Source organism: Spinacia oleracea, chromosome 5 (genome assembly GCF_020520425.1).
Source record: "Spinacia oleracea cultivar Varoflay chromosome 5, BTI_SOV_V1, whole genome shotgun sequence".
Lineage (NCBI taxonomy): Eukaryota > Viridiplantae > Streptophyta > Magnoliopsida > Caryophyllales > Amaranthaceae > Spinacia > Spinacia oleracea.
The window spans coordinates 28,093,936-28,112,362 of record NC_079491.1 but is presented as its reverse complement, the minus strand read 5'-3'; the positions used below and the strand labels follow the sequence as shown (position 1 = coordinate 28,112,362).

General features: G+C 37.7%; 2 protein-coding genes across 10 annotated transcripts; both read right to left on the bottom strand.

The window, feature by feature from the left end:
- Positions 1 to 530: 530 nt before the first annotated feature.
- On the bottom strand, positions 531 to 4,191 carry LOC110775927 (F-box/LRR-repeat protein At4g14103-like). Its single transcript, XM_056828720.1, has 4 exons — positions 3,951 to 4,191; positions 1,916 to 2,895; positions 1,586 to 1,732; positions 531 to 1,494 (listed from the first exon to the last, which is right to left on the bottom strand). The coding sequence occupies exons 2-4, from the start codon at positions 2,876 to 2,878 to the stop codon at positions 1,147 to 1,149; spliced, it is 1,458 nt and encodes a 485-aa protein (XP_056684698.1). The 5' UTR covers positions 2,879 to 2,895; positions 3,951 to 4,191; the 3' UTR covers positions 531 to 1,146.
- Positions 4,192 to 6,395: 2,204 nt separating this feature from the next.
- On the bottom strand, positions 6,396 to 18,139 carry LOC110795444 (mitochondrial import inner membrane translocase subunit TIM10-like). Of its 9 annotated transcripts, none has more exons than XM_056828627.1 (9): positions 17,950 to 18,139; positions 16,066 to 16,117; positions 15,865 to 15,956; positions 15,656 to 15,703; positions 15,534 to 15,592; positions 15,006 to 15,058; positions 14,589 to 14,627; positions 14,415 to 14,484; positions 6,396 to 6,868 (listed from the first exon to the last, which is right to left on the bottom strand). In XM_056828627.1, the coding sequence occupies exons 3-9, from the start codon at positions 15,935 to 15,937 to the stop codon at positions 6,818 to 6,820; spliced, it is 393 nt and encodes a 130-aa protein (XP_056684605.1). In that variant the 5' UTR covers positions 15,938 to 15,956; positions 16,066 to 16,117; positions 17,950 to 18,139; the 3' UTR covers positions 6,396 to 6,817. The 9 variants fall into 9 exon arrangements, with proteins under 9 accessions (XP_056684605.1, XP_056684606.1, XP_056684608.1 ...); XM_056828628.1 differs by having other exon boundaries at positions 15,916 to 15,956; positions 17,950 to 18,138; XM_056828630.1 differs by having other exon boundaries at positions 15,534 to 15,575; positions 15,916 to 15,956; positions 17,950 to 18,134.
- Positions 18,140 to 18,427: the final 288 nt, after the last annotated feature.

Sequence of the window (18,427 nt, the reverse complement as noted above, 5' to 3'; positions counted from 1 at the left end):
GACCATAAAAGAGAAAATATTCATTAAGTTCATCAACTTCACCGTGTACATTACCTTCACCATGCAAAATAATTTTCCTAATGTTTGAATTGTTTATTTCACGGTTTTCCTAATATTGTAACGGTTATTTTTATTCTACTATAGTCTATACGAAATAAGAAATAACATAAAAATTTAGTTGTTTTAGACTTCATGTTTAACCTGTATTATAAATTAACGTGCATGGATAAATAACAATTAGTGGTTGGTTAAGATGGTAATGAGAGTTATTCTCCAAACTTGAGGTCTTGTGTTTGAACCTTATTGTATTGATTTTTGGTTGTCAATAACATCACATAACCTTGGTGAGTGGATGATGTGGCGTAAGCAGGAGAGTTCTATGTGACACATAAACATTTTTCGCAACGCCTTTTAATATATTAGTATAGATTTATACAGAGTACATACATGTGTGTCAGTGTGTGAAACATGTAACATGCTAAACATTACAATAAGCATAGTGTTATGTCAATGCCTCAAATAGAAAGGTATGGATCAAATAAAAATAGGAACGGTATGAATTAAACACCCTCTAAATTACGTAGTCGCTTTTAAGTTGAATCTAAACAATGTCACTACAATTCAATTTACTACATTGCGGAATCAAGCATTGTATGCAGTTTTCTATCTAAATGACTGAAACTGAGAACTTGGTTGGTTGATACCATCATCAACAAACAAGTAGACTGCGACTAGAATTCAAACTTGATCGTGAAAATCGGTGTTCAAGAGACCGACAGATATCTGGTGCTGACAGCTTCACCTAGGCCTGTTAGAAGTTTAGAACAGTCCGTGCTCACGACATGATTAGTGACCTGCTAAACTGTATGCCAATCAGTCATCCATAATGTAGAATAGGAAGATTGTTAAATCTGTTAACAGCAAGAACAGAGGAAGAACAACTTTAAACAACTTTAAATCATCCAGAAGCAAAGCTATGAAACCTAACAGCTCATCTTCCCTTGCCATTTGAAACTCTGCAGTCCGTATGCACATCCTTATCATTATCAGAAGATTACATTACTCCTCCATATTATAAAGCTGCAAATTTATGTCCAAAATGTCTCCTCCTTTTGAACTGTAATATAATTCCAATGGCATCCACACTCAAATTTGACTGCTGACACTGAAAAACAAGGAGGTCAATAACCAGATAAAAGAATCGAACCAGAAGTGCTCATAAACTTGAACATCACAAGTGCTTGATGCTCTTGGAAATGCCAATAACTTCTCTGCCACTTTCTCATCCTTTTTATTAGAGAAGAAACCTATTATCATCAACTCCAACACCTGGCAATGGTTCAATAAATATTCCACAACTTCTACTTCATCTTCTTTTCCCCAAAAGGACTTGATGCCTATTTTTTGCAGTCGCTCCAACAAACAACTAGGAACACTTTCCGGTGGATTCCAGGCGTATAATTCATCATTGATTCTAAGATCATTGATCTCATCCTAAAATAGAATAAAATTAACTATTATTAAACCTGGAGGGATTTTAAAAAAAAACATTAATCATAACAATGCTGATCAGGTTAAAACTCACATGATCCAGAATTAGAACTTCTAAATTGGGAGTGCTCTGGAGCAGCAACGCCAAACAGGTCCAGGCTGAAGATGAACTTGGACTGACAATCAACATAGTCACATAACGAAACGTGGGCCATGGATAGCTGAGAGCTGATTCAAGAACCTTCACACCAAGCACATAAATTTGGCAATTCAAACGGAATTGAACAATATCGTATGCACCAACAATTTTCATAATTCAACAGTTAGTTAGGCATAAACAGCATTGGAAATGGAGTAACGGAATTTTACTTGTCATATACCTAAATACACTAACGGATCTTAGGAAAAAAGACAAGGAACTTACAATTAAAGTATCAGGATGCAGTGTCAAGATATCAGTGGAACGGATCCCATGGAAGAGTTCAAGCAGTCTGATGGCATGCAAAGGTTCTATATCTCCATAATTTTGGGTGAGATAACCAATGTGCACATCACGAAGGCCGTACAGATTATTCAACACATAGTGAGCCAAAGAATTATCATGTATTGAGAGATACTCAAGATAGGGCGTGTTTATGATAATCTCATAGTTTCTAATTACAGCATACCCTTCTTCCTGCAGCCACAGGTCCAATCTTTTCAGAGTAGGAACTGAAATATCCAAATTTAGTACTTCGAGGTCATCAAGATAACACCATAACCTAAGTCTTTCCAACAGTGGACAGCAGGACAAGAGGCGATGTAATACAGCAAGATTGTTAGGGAATATGACATTAAGATCTAGTGACTTGAGATGAGGAAAACATACAACTGAATCAGGTATCTGAATATCAAAACATGATCTAAGATCAAGGGATACTAAACTGCTGCAAGTAAGATTGCATATTGGCAACGGAAATTCAGGCAACTCAAATGGTCTATGATTCACATAGAGGCTCAGCTTTCCAATGTTGAGGCTTAGTACATACCGAATCCATGTGTTTAGACGGGGTAAATCTATTCTAACAGGACATGAAAGATTAAAAACCTCCAAGTTTGTAGAGTTGCAATTTTGAAGTACATGCTCCACAAAGTTTGCAAAACTATTAGGATCAGAATTACTGCCCCACAAACGTATACTAGTTACTCCTTTCCAATGGTACCTCCATCTTGACGATAAAATGCTAGTTCTTACTACTTCCTCCATTGTAAGGTAAGAAAGAACATCACAAATAATATGATCCGGTAAATCACTAATTCTGTCAGTTTGTTCTACTTCTTCCTTAGATTTAAGCCGCTTACATAATTGGCTCTTCAAACCCATTTCAAACTCAGTCTCACAATCCATTGATCAAGTAATAAATTCTGCAAAAAGACATAGCCCATCGTTAATAATTGATTCAAACCATAAATTCTCAATCACAACACTGAATTAAGGGTGAGTTTATGCCTAGTATGGAGGGGAGTTTGGAGGGAGTCTGGAGCCAGAATTTTGGTATAATGTGGTAAAAGACTACAAGTCTACAACAAGTTGGTGAGTTTGAAATCAAGACTCATTTAAGAGACCATTTTTTTTCTCCAACCAAATTCAAATCATGCTACATTATCACACTTCATCCTATTTAATTATTTTGTTATAATTATCTTTTTTTAATGAGTTGAGTATGATGTGAGTCTAGGTAATGCGTAAAAATAGGAAGAGTAGATAAAAGTTAGTAACTTGGACTAAACATTCGCAATTTGGATTATACACCCGGGTGCACAGTGCTCATTGTGCACTCTGTTGAACATTTTATTGAAAATCTAATGAACATTGAGAACGATTTCACAAAATAAATGTACTAGTGAAATATTTAAACTATATGTTCTATGGATTTGAACTATATGTTCGTTGGTTATATGTTCTTTGGGTATGAACAATATGTTCTTTGTATTTGAACTATATGTTCTTTGTAAAACAGGGTGCACAGTGAGCATTGTGCACCCGGGTGTATAAACAATATTTTGCTAAACATTGGATTAACAACAAGAAAACCAATACAACATTGGATTAACAACAGAAAGAATGCAAACATGTATTACAGCAAAAAGTCTCTATCAAACCATAAATTCTCAATAACAACATTGGATTAACAACAATAAAACCAATACAAATGCTGAATTCAAATGAAAAAATCTCAATCAAATCATAAATTCCCATTCACAACACTGAATTTACATGTATTTCAGTTTTCAAATTCTAGATATAAATGAGCACTGAGACATAAATAGACAAATTAGGTCAAATTTGAAATTCACACTTTCTCATCCAACGGTTTTAGCTATCTAATTGAACAATGAAACTACCAAATTTGACGACAGCAGGTGCAAAATCAGAAATTAATAATTACATTTTTCTAAAAAATTTGAAGATACCAAACCTGTGAAAGCCAATTCCCCTAAAAAAATAGAATAAATTAAGATTAGATTTTCCCCTTTTTTCGAGGACAACGTTGATATTCGTGAAGATTTCGCGCCAAGCACCAGTTGCAAAATCGCAAGTTGTACATGCGTGAGTCAGGGATGGCAACGGGTAGGATCTGGACCGGATCTTCTAGGATCCAGATCCGTTTTTTAGGCAAGGATCCAGATCCTACCCGGATCCGCTGGGTAACGAAACTGAGGATCCTAACTTATTTTTTCATCAAACGACCCTAATTTTCATTTCAACCTTAAAACATAGTTTAATAACTTCAATAACAACACTATTTGTCCATACAAGCATTCACTAAAATCATATTATACAAATCCAACATAAATAATATTAAAAGTTCAACAAACTCCAATAATGTTACAATTCTTAAGTCTTTATTTTTTATATTTTAATTTTGTTTTAATAAAAACGGGTAAACGGATCAGGATCCGGGTAATGACTTAGGACCCGATCCAGATCCGTTTTTAAAACCAAGGTTTCAGATCCTACCCGGATCCGTCGGGTCCAAAAATTAAGAATCCAGATCCTTTGAAAACGGATCTGGATCCCCGGATCCGGGTCGGGTCCATTACCCACTGCCATCCCTATGCGTGACTAAAGATGGATCCGGGGCATACTTCGGACCAAACTACGGAGGGACAATAATTGGGGTCCTAAACTCGATTCTTGTTCGCTTCGGGCACAACTAAGGCCCTGCTCGGCAAAATTAGCGTTAGCAGGTAGTGGTTGAGTAGCGGGTAGTAGTTAGAGTAGCGAATAGCGGTGAAATGGTGAATAGTAGCGGATAACGGTTAGTTATCAAAGTAGCAGCTAACTGGTATGTGTGTTCGATAAAAGTAGCGGTTGATATTCTAAAATAAAATAAAAGGTAGAACATTGTTTATAACTTTATTATAAATTTGTCAAAAGTTATTCGCTACCTTAAAAGCTACTAATTCTAACGTTTGACAAAAGCTGCTCAAACGCTACCTCTACCGTTAACTGCTACATTACCAAACACTTACAAATTTTACAAGTAGCGTCTGGTCAAAACGCTACTCGCTACCTCAAACGCTACCGCCGAACACGCCCTAAGTGAAGACACGCATCACATATGCATGTATACTAATTATGATAATTAATTAATTGCAATTTTATTTGATCCTGGTTTTAGAATTTATTTCGTCGGTCGATTAGATCGTTCATAACCGAACCGTAGTAATCATGAGCACATAGTAAATTAATTTAATTTAATCAATATTGACATGGATTAATTATTAAAACTAGAATGAATTAAGGTGGTGATTAAAATTGGAATAAGTCAACATTTGACCGGTTTATTAGAAAAAATCATACTTTTGATAATATCTAAATAAATTTAACTTTTATACCCATCATTTTTTAAACAAGTCAAAGCAATTTATAACCTGCTATTGCAGGATGCGTAACAAGTCATTTTTATATTTAAAAAAAAAACTATTCAAAACAAAATTTGACACATTTTTCGAGGCATGATTTTCGACTTAAACTTTTAGACAAAATTTTCGAGCCACTATCTGACACATTCTACAAGGGACATTCTTTGAGACGAGTTTATGTGGTGATTATTGACATGCCGTTGTGATGACTTTATGACATGTCCATTGTTCCTTTCCTTTTTCCTTTAACCTAAAAATAACAAAACAAAAAAATAATAAGACCATCCCTTAATACTCGCCCTAGTTTGACCAACACATAGATTTAGGCAATTCAATTGACTTATTAATTTATTATGTGGTAGTTGATAGTGGGGTATTTTTCTAATATAGTTAATGGGAAATGTGTCAAATAAATAAGCTTAAAAAATACAAAAAATGTATAGCCCTCTTCCCATTACTCAATAGAGCAATTCCTCTAACATAAATGTGGAGTCTAAAATTGTGTAGGTAGCTGTAGGGAAACCAGTGGCTGGATGAGTACATTTGTTGCACACGTTATGGGTCATTCCCCTAAGAAATGCTCTTAAACAAGAACATATTGTCGTAAAACAAGAATAATCCCACTCGTTTCTCTCACTTTAATTTGTATTTACTTCCTTACATAATACAGTGGCAATCTACAAACCATTACAACGATGTTTGTTCCAAGGCTCTTGTATGGACTCCCTTTTGACGACTGACAAGTAAACAACTTGGTTCTGAAATGGTTTCATGGAATTCCTAATTGATAACGGTAGCTCTGAAATAGCCTCTTTAATTCCTCTGGGAACTAGCTCTTCAGTATTGGCCCCTTTTGCACATACATTCGAGACCACGCAACGAAAGCCAGGCGTGTGGATTTATTTACTCAAAGGGTGGCTATTGCATTTGCATACAATAACAGATTAGTAATGAGAAATCACAGAATTCTAGTAAAAGAAAAAGATAACCGCAGATTAAAAGAGAACAAATAATTCAATAATATTGTTTATTGTCATGCTTCAATGAAAGGGTAATACAGACTAAACAAAAAAAATCTGCATTCATCCATATTAAATACAAAATCGAGGTTCCAATAGCCTGAAAGCTCTCTATGTCATCCTGTAATGTGAACTATCAAAAAAGATATAATGAACAAGAAATCAACTATGAATATATCGAAATTTTTACCATCTTCAACAAAATCTGTCATGGGGTATGAGGTAATGAATCCTGTCATTATCAAAACTCTCCAATAATGCTGGCAGAAGGATCTGGAGATGAAGGGAAAACATGAACAAATGTCTATGGTTTCAAGTGCTTATTCCCCCAGGTGGTCAGTAATGAATTCGCGTAATATTCAAATTTCAGCAATCTGTAACTAACAGGTAAACAACATTTACACGCCACGCCGACCATATGCAAGCAGATGACCAACTAAATTATTCACCTGAAAAAAGCATATGAAAGAGTTCAGAATAAAGTACAACCTCTTGGGGGAATTCCCCTTCTTCGTTATACCCCCTCGGGGCCTCGGACCACGGGTGAAGTAGCTTAAGATCAGACATTTTCAGCAGCAAATGAGAACAAAAAAAGATAGAAAACAAAGTGCAAATTGATAAATTTTGTCATGTGAATGCCCATACCTCGATTTACTTGCAGGAAAAACTAGGGGTGTTGCATGCTTCAGTCTCTCAGTTCCCATTCCTGGGGTTCTAAAAGACTAAACGTCCCTATTTTGATACCCAAGGGTCATTTAAACGCCTATACAGACTAAGGTTATATGATATTGAGTAGTGCAAGGAAACCTAGGAGTGTCTGGAAACTAGTTGCCTAGTACCAGAAGTTTTAGTGTTAGAACTCCATAGGTCTGGTCGAGGAGGCTCGGCCATCTAGTGAAGAAACCAATAATCCTAAACTGACATAATTTTGTCTTTAGTTCTTTTATGGCTTATCCCCTGAGAGTTTTTGACGTTTGCAGGCTTCATAAGGGGTAATATACTTAATACTTGCCAACCAGGTGGGAAAACTAGTGCCATATGTCATGAACATTTCTTATATCTTATCTAGCATTGGTCACATATTAAATGTCCCAAACTCACTAAAACCGAACACCCTCTGACAAATAAAAGGCGCATAAGTTAGTCAGTCAATTTGATCACCATCATCCATCTTCGAACTTCTCAGTTGTCTCGATTCCTGTTTTCCACCTACAACTACATGTCTACATAAACTCAAACTTTTGGCAAAAATAAAACCTTTTGGAGCAAGAAACCCAACAGATCTAATTTCAGATAAGATTATTTTTAAGGAATTTAGCTTAAAAAAATCCATCCTTCACTGTTCAGGTATTTACATCCCCAAAAATTAAATCATCTGTCTTTCTTGGTTAAAGACCTGCAGATATATCATTAAGAGTGATATGGGATAATTCCAATTTTAAAATACTACTTCGTATATGAAGAGTGGCCTGCCAGTTGGAGAGGGAATAAATCAGAAATGTGGCTTATTATTTTGGAACAGAGGGTGTCTTCCTCCAAGTAGTAGCAAAAAATCTGGTAACTTTTGAAGCAACTGAGGCATGCCAATTGCACATACATATCAAGAGGCAAGATTTCGCATGCTTGTATAGTTGTATGTCCGATTTGTTAGTCCTTTGGCTTATAATAACAGTTATATCCTTTTTTCTTCTTTTAACAGATAGATCGGCAACCAAAGTCATAAATTTTAAATAAACCCTGACTCCATGATTACAAATTCACAATACCTCAAGTCAAAAGTTAGAACCTCAGTCAGACCCCAAAGGCAGCACAAACATACATACAAACTAGTTTGCTTTGTCTTCCACATGCCTAAACCATGCAGGATTACAATACACTGATTTCACATCCAGCAGAGTTATCTAAAACCTCATAGAGAGCATATTGCTACCAAAGGGAAAGAATTCGACCAAGACTGTTAAAAGCCGATCAGAACTCATTTCTTTGATTCACAAAAGAAGGCCAAAGACTGATTTGCCAGATCCTTCAGAGCTTAAAGGTTCACCTACAGATTTGTTCAATACTTCAATACCACTATTGTTCACCAGAAATTCAGAAACTACCAAAAATGTTACACTGGCTTCAATTTTTTTTATACAGAATATCCTTTATGCCAATCAAAGAAGATTTACCTTAAAAGAAAGACTTCCCTAGTGCAGAGAGGTCAACTCCCAGGCAAGGGTATTGATGTCAAACAAGGGTACGTGTAGGTGCCCGACTCAGATATGTTATGAAAAGTATGCATGAATTTTACCCAAAATGAAGGGTCTAGTGGCTATACCCATGTCTGAAGAGTCCAAATAACATAGCTCACAGGCCACAGCTCAAAGGATTCAAATAATGGGTACTTGAGGTAAATTGAAGAGTCCAAATAACATAGCCCATAACCCACATACCACAGCTGCCCCACTCCGACCCTTCTCCGTACTTTTGTCTAGTGTTTAAAATGGCAAAAAGTTTGTTGGTTTCTCAGAACTCCATCAACAGCTATTTTTTCAAATAGTAAAATCTAATCCTCAATTACCAGTAAGAATTCTGCTGCATAAAATACATCACAATTCACAAACATAGCTAACATCCTTTCCAGCTAAAAGCCAGGATATAGGCAAAGTTGTAGACCTTTGGACCTCCCCAACTCCACCACTGGTGGAATCAATAGTTTAGTTCTAACCTTTTTTGTACCAATATGAAAAAGTGATTTAGAAAATGTTAGACTAAGTACATATTAGGAATTAGTCTTTGATATTTAAATTAATCTTGTAATTTAAATGCTTTGCAAAGATACGGCTACTGCCTTCCTAAAGTATAGCCTAGGTTTAGCTACTGACTTCCTATAATCTAGGAACTATATTTGTATATATTGATAGCTGACAATCAATAATATTCACGGAATCAATTTCCTATATGGTATCAAGTTATGTTTTCTTCTACCTCTCAATACCCTAGCCGTCGCCTCCCCTCCTTCCCTCTTTCAATGGCTGAAAAATCTTTCCACTCTGCTTTGACTGTCACAAACGTGAAGTCCATCATCCCTATCACCCTTGACATGGAAACCGGCCACTACCATGAATGGGCGACGCTCTTCAAGGTGCAAGCCCGAGTACACTCCGTACTTGAGCACATCATCCCACCTACTGAAACCACCGAAATTGCAGCCTACAACGCAGCTAAAGCTGCTGATTTACCCCTCTGGAAGCGGCTCAACGCGGTGGTTCTGCAATGGATCTACGCCACCGTGTCTCATGACATTCTAACCTCCGTTCTCGTGGTGGACGATGTTGCGGAGAAAGCTTGGAAACGGGTGGCTCAGATTTTCCAAGACAACAAAAACACAAGGGCGGCATATCTTGAAACGGAGTTCACCACCACCAAAATGGATGAATTCGGGTCAGTCATGGCCTACTGCAATAGGCTTAAATCTCTAGCCGATCAACTTGCCAACGTCGGATCACCGGTGTCCGATCAAAGGCTAGTGTTGCGCCTCCTTGCGGGTCTGCCGGAAACTTATGCCCACTTTGTCACCACCATACAACAAAAAGATGTCCTGCCTTCCTTTTCTGATGTATGCTCTAGACTAAAACTTGAAGACTCTGCCGCAAAAGAGCGAGCCCGTGACTCTGGTCCAGCAGCCCTAATTGTTGATGATGATGCTCCACCACCACCTCCACCACCGCATAATCCTGGAGGTAACAATAATTCTAATAATCGTAATTATCATAATCGTGATAATAATCGTGGCAGGAATTATAATAAAAACCGAGGAAAGGGGAACAACAACACCACTGGCCGTGGCAAGCCTGGCCGTGGCGGCGGCGGACAGACCCACAACCACCAGCAGACGGTGGCTCAACAACCTGCAGGGGCATACTACTGGCCCTCCTGGCCACCGCAACACTGGGCACTTCCCCCCTGCCCCCTTATCCCACATCTGCATGGCAAGCCCGCCCTCCTACACCAAGGCCCAATGCTGGTAATGGGATTTTGGGAGCAGGCCCACGTCCCCAACATCAAGCTTATTCCATGCATGGTCCGTCTTACAGTGGGTACGCACCAACGGACGTCGAAGCTGCCATGCACACTTTATCCATGCATCAACCAGATGACAACTGGTACATGGATACTGGAGCAACTTCCCACATGACTGCCAATACAGGTACTCTCACGTCTTATTTTAATTCGAGCAAAAATAATAGTATTGTTGTTGGTAATGGTAGCACTATTCCAATTTGTGGCTATGGACATACATCCCTAATCCCGCCTAATCCCCCATTGCATCTCAAAAATGTATTACATGCTCCAAAACTCATCAAAAACCTTATTTCCGTATGCAAATTTACTACTGACAATAATGTTTCTATTGAGTTTGATCCTTTTGGGTTTTCTGTGAAGGATATACAGACGGGGAGCCGCCTAATGAGATGTGAGAGCACCGGGGACTTATACCCTATCAACCTTCCAGCCACAAAAAGGACCACCTCACCATCAACCTTCATTGCCGCCTCACCTACCCTATGGCATTCTCGGCTCGGCCAACCGGGACATGCTATCCTTTATTCTCTTCGTAGTACTGCTTTAATTGATTGTAATAAGGCCCAAGTTTCTTTTTGTAATTCTTGTCCTTTGGGGAAGCACATTAAATTGCCGTTTCATGATTCAATGTCTGTTACTACTATGCCGTTCGATATCATTCATAGTGATTTATGGACATCCCCTGTTTTGAGTTCTACTGGGCATCGATATTATGTCCTTTTTCTTGATGATTATAGTAATTTCCTGTGGACCTTTCCTATCTCAAATAAATCACAAGTATACTCTATTTTTCTCTCATTTAAGGCATATATTCGAACTCAATTCGAAAGAGACATCAAAACCATTCAATGTGATAATGGGCGGGAATTTAATAATGGGCCATTTCATTCTTTTTGCAACACTAATGGGTTAAAATTTCGATTCTCTTGCCCTCATACCTCCCCTCAAAATGGTAAAGCAGAAAGGAAAATAAAAACCATTAATAACATAGTGCGTACAATTCTAGCCCATGCATCCATGCCACCCTCCTTTTGGCACCATGCACTCGAAATGGCCACATACTTAACAATGTCTTACCAGCTAAGGTTCTTGAGTATCAATCACCCACTCAAATTCTCTACAAATGCACTCCGTCCTATTCTCATCTCCGGGTTTTTGGGTGTCTATGCTATCCTCTTTTCCCATCTACAACCATTAATAAGTTGCAAGCAAGGTCCACACCGTGTGTATTTTTGGGATATCCGTCAAACCATAGGGGATATAAATGTTATGATTTATCTAGCAAGAAAATAATCATCGCACGACATGTCCTTTTTGATGAAAATAATTTCCCTTTCAGCAAATTACACACACCTACATCAACTTGTTACGAGTTCCTGCATAATGGGATTTCACCTTACACCATTCATTTTCTATCAAGGCCCAGCCATGTAAATGAGCCCACGGCCCAACAGACACTCTCTTACCAACCCACATCCAGTAGCATGCCAGCTACAGACCACAGCTCATTGCCCAACTCTCCTGCGGCCCACTCCCCTGTGGCCCACTCAACAACTCCATCAACAGCAACCATTACCAACCCTCACCTTGCTGGCCCAACTTCCTCACGCCCAAACCAACCAACAATTCCCATTCCACAGCAGCCAACCAGAATGTCCACTCGTAGCCAACATGGGATCTACAAGCCCAAACAACCATTTAATTTAAGCACTCTTACCACCACTCCCATTTCGCCTATACCGCGAAATCCGGAAAGTGCTTTAAATGACCCAAATTGGAAAGCTGCTATGGTTGATGAATATAATGCTCTAATTAAAAATAAAACGTGGGAGTTGGTGCCCCGTCCTGTTGATGTCAATCTTATTCGTTCTATGTGGATTTTCCGTCATAAAAAGAAATCTGATGGTTCTTTTGAGCGGCATAAAGCCCGTCTTGTTGGTGATGGCAGGTCTCAACAGGTTGGAGTTGATTGTGAAGAAACTTTTAGTCCGGTTGTCAAACCGGCTACTATTCGTACTGTTTTGAGCATTGCCCTTGCACATTCTTGGCCCGTTCATCAGTTGGATGTTAAGAATGCTTTTCTTCACGGTAATCTTAATGAGACTGTTTATATGCATCAGCCTGTTGGATTTAAAGATCCAAAATATCCTCATCATGTTTGTCTCTTGAAGAAATCACTATACGGGCTAAAGCAAGCTCCACGTGCATGGTACCAACGCTTTGCAGACCATGTTGCAAAACCATTGGTTTCACACATAGCCGATCTGATCACTCTCTCTTTATTTATTGTAAAGGCTCTGACATTGCTTACATTCTGCTATATGTTGATGATATTATTCTCACAGCTTCTTCAGATGCGCTCAGAAAATCTGTTATGTCTCTGCTTAGTGCCGAATTTGCTATGAAGGATTTGGGCCCTTTAAGCTATTTCTTGGGTATTGCTGTTACCCGTACTTCACATGGCATGTTTCTATCACAGAAAAATTATGCAGAAGACATTATTGAGCGTGCGGGCATGACTGATTGTAAGCGCAGTCAGACACCTGTTGACACAAAAGCCAAACTTGGCGCAGCATCCGGTATCTCTTGCGGTGATCCTACCCAATATCGTAAGCTCGCCGGTGCCTTGCAGTACCTTACTTTCACAAGACCAGATATCTCCTATGCGGTTCAACAAGTATGCTTACACATGCACGATCCAAAAGTTGACCATATGAATGCTTTGAAACGTATAGTCAGATACGTTAAAGGTACTATTGATTTTGGTCTCCATCTGTATAAATCATCCCTTGCTTCTCTTGTCTCATATACAGATGCAGATTGGGGCGGGTGTCCAGACACTCGACGTTCCACATCCGGTTACTGTGTTTTTGTGTTTTTCTTGGAGATAATTTACTTTCATGGTCATCCAAACGGCAACCCACTATGTCTAAATCAAGTGCGGAGGCCGAATACCGGGGAGTGGCTAATGTAGTCTCCGAGTCCTGTTGGCTACGAAACCTTCTTTTGGATAGACAACACTCCTGTTCATTGGTTAATTTTCTAATTCCTGTACGATCAATACCTTCAACTCAAGACATAATTTTGGTAGCCATTGTCTCACTTCTCTTAAAGAGGCTTCCACCTAGATCAACGTGCGTTCTAGCTTGAAGTCATATCACAAACTAGTCACTCCTAAAGACAGAAACTCTCAAGAACCCAAGTCCCCACAAAGAAAAATCATGTATCATGAATGCTTTAGGACCTTGTTCAAATAAAGATCTAAAATAGAGAGGTGCTCACCCTAAGATTTCGGAGGAGGACTAAACTAAACTCAGCACAAGTTAAATTTGACACAGATGGAGGTATCCACAAATCATTGCCATCCAATCTTTTAATGAATATGAATAGTTTCAAGAAGGGTGACGGGAAAAGGTAAACAGATTCCTGCCATAATTCCTCTCCTGATTAGCCCTCCCCGCCACACTCCGCCACACTCATTTATAGCAAATAAATAAGAAAAAAGGGGAAGAATTGTTTCTCATTTTTTCGAATATTTGATTATAGGAAGAGTGATTTAAGCATGCCTACAACTCTTCAATCCTCCATAACACATACTTAATGATCCAATTAGAATTAAGTCAAAATTGCATTAGAGAAGAAGTTCCCTTTCAACCTTCCCCTTGCATAATACATAAACCATAGACCCTGTTCGTGTATTACATGTATGCATACGCTTTCATCGATAATGAATAGCAACAAAATAACGCATCATCTATTCATCTGTATGATAGAGTTTTTATTTTATTTTATTTTATTTGAAGGGTTATATGGTAGATTTTTAAAAAGCAGGTGACATGTACCATCCATAGATGCTTATTGGCATGGCATGTAAAAAAATTTACTCCCACATTCACAAAAGTATGTTATTGTGTCGCAGCTGATTACCTGCCAATACTTTGAAACACAACGATCAATGCAACTATTTTCACCAAGATGGAGTTCACCTTCCTTGTACCTAAACAGACAAGGGAAAAGTTTAATTTTGTGATATCCTTAGGCAACTCCATGTAGGAGGCTTAAGTACAAAAGAGGTAGAGTGTCAGTAAATAGTATATATACCTTTTCTCAACACATTTTTCAAAGCAGGTATGCGTAAGGCTGGATCAGAAACAGGTATATGTTAAACCAGAAAAAGAGAATAAATTAAGAGGTGTGACGCTTAAACAATACGGAGTAACAATTATTAGCTAAGGTAACAGATTAAATGCTTGAGTGAGGACACAAAGACTTAGCAGCAATAATGGCCATGTAATAAGAAGGACCACATTTGCCACTTCAGAGTGTCACCCTTCGGAGGCAAAGGGCTGTCTCCATTTAAAATGAGCCAGATACCACTTGCCAAAGTCTGCATTAGATTCTAAGTTGTCTTCGCCACAAGATGTACAAGATACTTCATCCTACTTAGTGATGATTAAGAAAGGGTACCTAAAGAAGAGCACTGATTTCCAAAAATATATACATTGAGAAATCACGCACCTGTTGAACAATGCTACCCTATATTCCATATCACTTATTGTTGTCCCAATGACCTACACAAGTGCAGAGAGTGGTTGGATAAATTTAGCAAAATAGAGTGGTTGAAAAAGTGCAATTAGCAAAATAGAAAGAACTAGAAAACAGGCTCAAAAATAAAATTAGACACATTTCGCTGAAACAATTAACTTATTTTCACATGCTTGAAATGACATGCCTCCTTCCTTCCCACCCCTTCAGGTAGACAACTGAATCAGTACCAGAACCAAATAGTTTATTTGACTTGACTAAATGACTTGTTAAAATCTTCTCCCATAGCATGTCATGACTGTTAGCATTACACTAATACAGTAAATTAACGTCCAAAGATAACAGATAACTAAAGCACTAAAACAGCAATTAGAATTAATGTTGAAGCCCCGGGGGAACAATAATAACACCCCCCAAAAAAAAAATCTTTCTTCTCTTACTAATTACTATTCGTCTATTTACATAAAAGAAAAATAGAAGGTAGTCAGAAAAGTAGAACACCTTTTCCTTATCCAAGACGGCTTTAATATCGTCCAATTTGATCTGGAATTTCACATAATCTTCATTAATGTTAGCTTGTAACAAAATTTGTAAACAGAAGTTATGGGAAAAACACAATGTACCTCTTGCTTCTGAACAGTAGAAGAGACATTGCTGTTGGCCATTTCTTCCTGTAAAGAAATAACAAATCTATCAGAGAGAAAGAAGTTCTAATTACTCCCGACTCACCCAGCAGAACTTGCAGAAGGTAGTAAAAAACACAGCACATGAGCACACCAAACAGAAGTCACTGAAATTCTTTTGTATCTCTTCACTAAGGTCAGCTTGTTACCAAATCTATCAATAGAAGTTATGAGGGGGGAAAAAACAGTGTGCCTCTTGCCTCTCAACAGTAGAAGGGGCATTGTTGTTGGCCATTTCCACCTGTAAATCCATAACAGATCTATCAGGGAGAAACCACATTAAGTTACTTCTGAGTTCTGACTAGCTTAATTCAAAGTTTCTAAAATAAAAAAGGCAAACACCAATGTACCTCTTGCTTCTTAACGTTAAAAGTAACTATGACCTGTGAAGCCAGAATAAATCTATCACAGACAAACCAACTCTTGTTATTACTCATCAAGTAAGGGTGGCAAACAACAGCAGCTGCTCAATATCTAAGAGACAGGAAGCTATAACATGACCCTATACATATGCAACCACACATGTCCTGATTTCCTTTCCCTGTATGTATGCTAAGTGCTTGTCACTCATGCTTGAAATGAGATTTCCTCTCCTTTCTTCTCACCCCTTTCAGTAGAAGAAGATTGTTATCATTCAGCCAGAAATATAAGCGACCTAGCTTATTACTCAAAAGAGTTAAAAAATATCCACTAGAATGATAAGGTAGTCCCACAAGCTTATATAAAACTCCAACTAACAAAATGTTTTTATACTGATTTTTCACTGGTCCGTTCAAGCTGTTTTGTGTGAATTAAAGTAAAATAAAAAAAAAGGTCCCTTAATATCATTTCACAGTTTTAACTGTTTCAACTAGTTTTACCAGACATTTCTAATAGAACCAACTAACTTGTCATATTTCACCAAGCTTTTCAATATACTTATCATATAGTTTGCTTTGAACAAACTGAATTCAGAAAAGAACCATCTCCAATAGCATGTAACAACTATAGGCGCTGTTTGAGGGGGTAACTTTAGGAAAAAACACTTCTTCTGTTCTGTGTTCATTGCAACATTTGCTTTTTCCATAAGTTCCACATTAATAGCAACAACTCTCTTTAGCGAAACATTTTACACCTAAAGTTACAAATTTTCCCTAGTTTATTTACTTTTTGCACTCCTCCTTTCATAGAATCACATGGGTAAAGTTGGACGACCCCCATCCCTTTTCTTCTTTCTTAATCTTTGTGCCCAACCCAATTATTGCAATAAATAAACAATGGAGGACGTAGTAGTACGTTAGAGACTACAATGGAGAAACCAAGAAATACAAACACCATCACCTCCAGTCCCCACTCTTAAAAGAAAAGTTTTTAAAACAGAAGGTTGTAAGATATATAATGGACCTTTTCCATACCCAAGGCATGTATATTGCTGATTTGCTGTCCACTTTGACATGGAATCTCACATGCATTTCATTGAGGTTGGTTTGTTAATCCATACTTCCTCCGTTTTTTATTATTGCACCATTTGGATTTTGGCAATTGAATATGAATTCAGAGTTTGATGCTCCTATACAATTTGTAATTGGAAAAAACGACCATTATCTAAACCAACCATTATCTAAGGTTAAAAGGGGTCAAAACTCAAAAAGTCTAGAACTAAAATGACCCATGATGCTTTAATGTATTAAGCTACTATACTAGAATACTACAAGTGGTTGTTAAAATAATAAAATCCAGACTGGGATCATAAAACCTTACCGGAATACATTCTTAGTCGGATCCCTATATACCCAATCAAATTACACTATTACTATGCCAATTACACTTGGAAGCAAGGAGTAAAATGCAATGAAATCCGCAGAAAGAAATAGGCAACAATTGAATACAATGTAACCAAATTGAAAGATCGTGATACTTCCGCATCAACAAATACTTGGTCGTACAGCTCGTACTACAGTATCCTACTCCATACTTCCTAGAAAAAGTTCAACTAATTTAAGAAGTCAAAATTATAAGAACAGTGTTTTTATCAAGTAGTGCGGCAATAACATTATCAGAAATTGAGGTAGCAAATTTAACTCAGGTAAGCAAAAGTGGGCAATTAGACATTAAAAAAGACAAAAAAAAAAAAAAAAAAAAGCTAACAGAAAACCCAACAGAATATATTGAACAATTTGAAACCATCCTATCAGAAAATTACAAATAAAATCAACAGAAATAACACAGAAGGATAAAAAAAATCGAGATAATACCAACAATAGCAACAGATCAAGAGAGGGAGATGTAGTTGGCAGAGGCGGCGCCGACTAGAGGTGGTGGTACAACTACAAGATGCTGTTTTTCTTGGGGGATTTTAAGAGGAGAAGGAGGCGGGAGGAAGAGGAAGGACGGAGCTAAATGAGTTTGAGGAGAGAGAAAATTCATTCCTTTATTTTTTGGAAAAATTGTCAAAAATTACTTCTTTTTACGTCACTTTGTGAACTAGTACCTTATTGTTCAGTTTTGTCAAATAATACCTTGAATTAAAAAATTATATTAAAAATGACACCTTAGAGTAACAATCCGGGCAAATTGTCAACTTTCTGGCAATTGACTCCGTTTGTTGGCACACTTTGAGTGGGAAAAATACGCGTGTGAACACTCTCTCAGCAATTAACCACATTCAAAATTTTGGTTGAGAATTCCAACGCTCTTTCTTCTTCCCATTTACTACACTGCTCTCATTCCTTC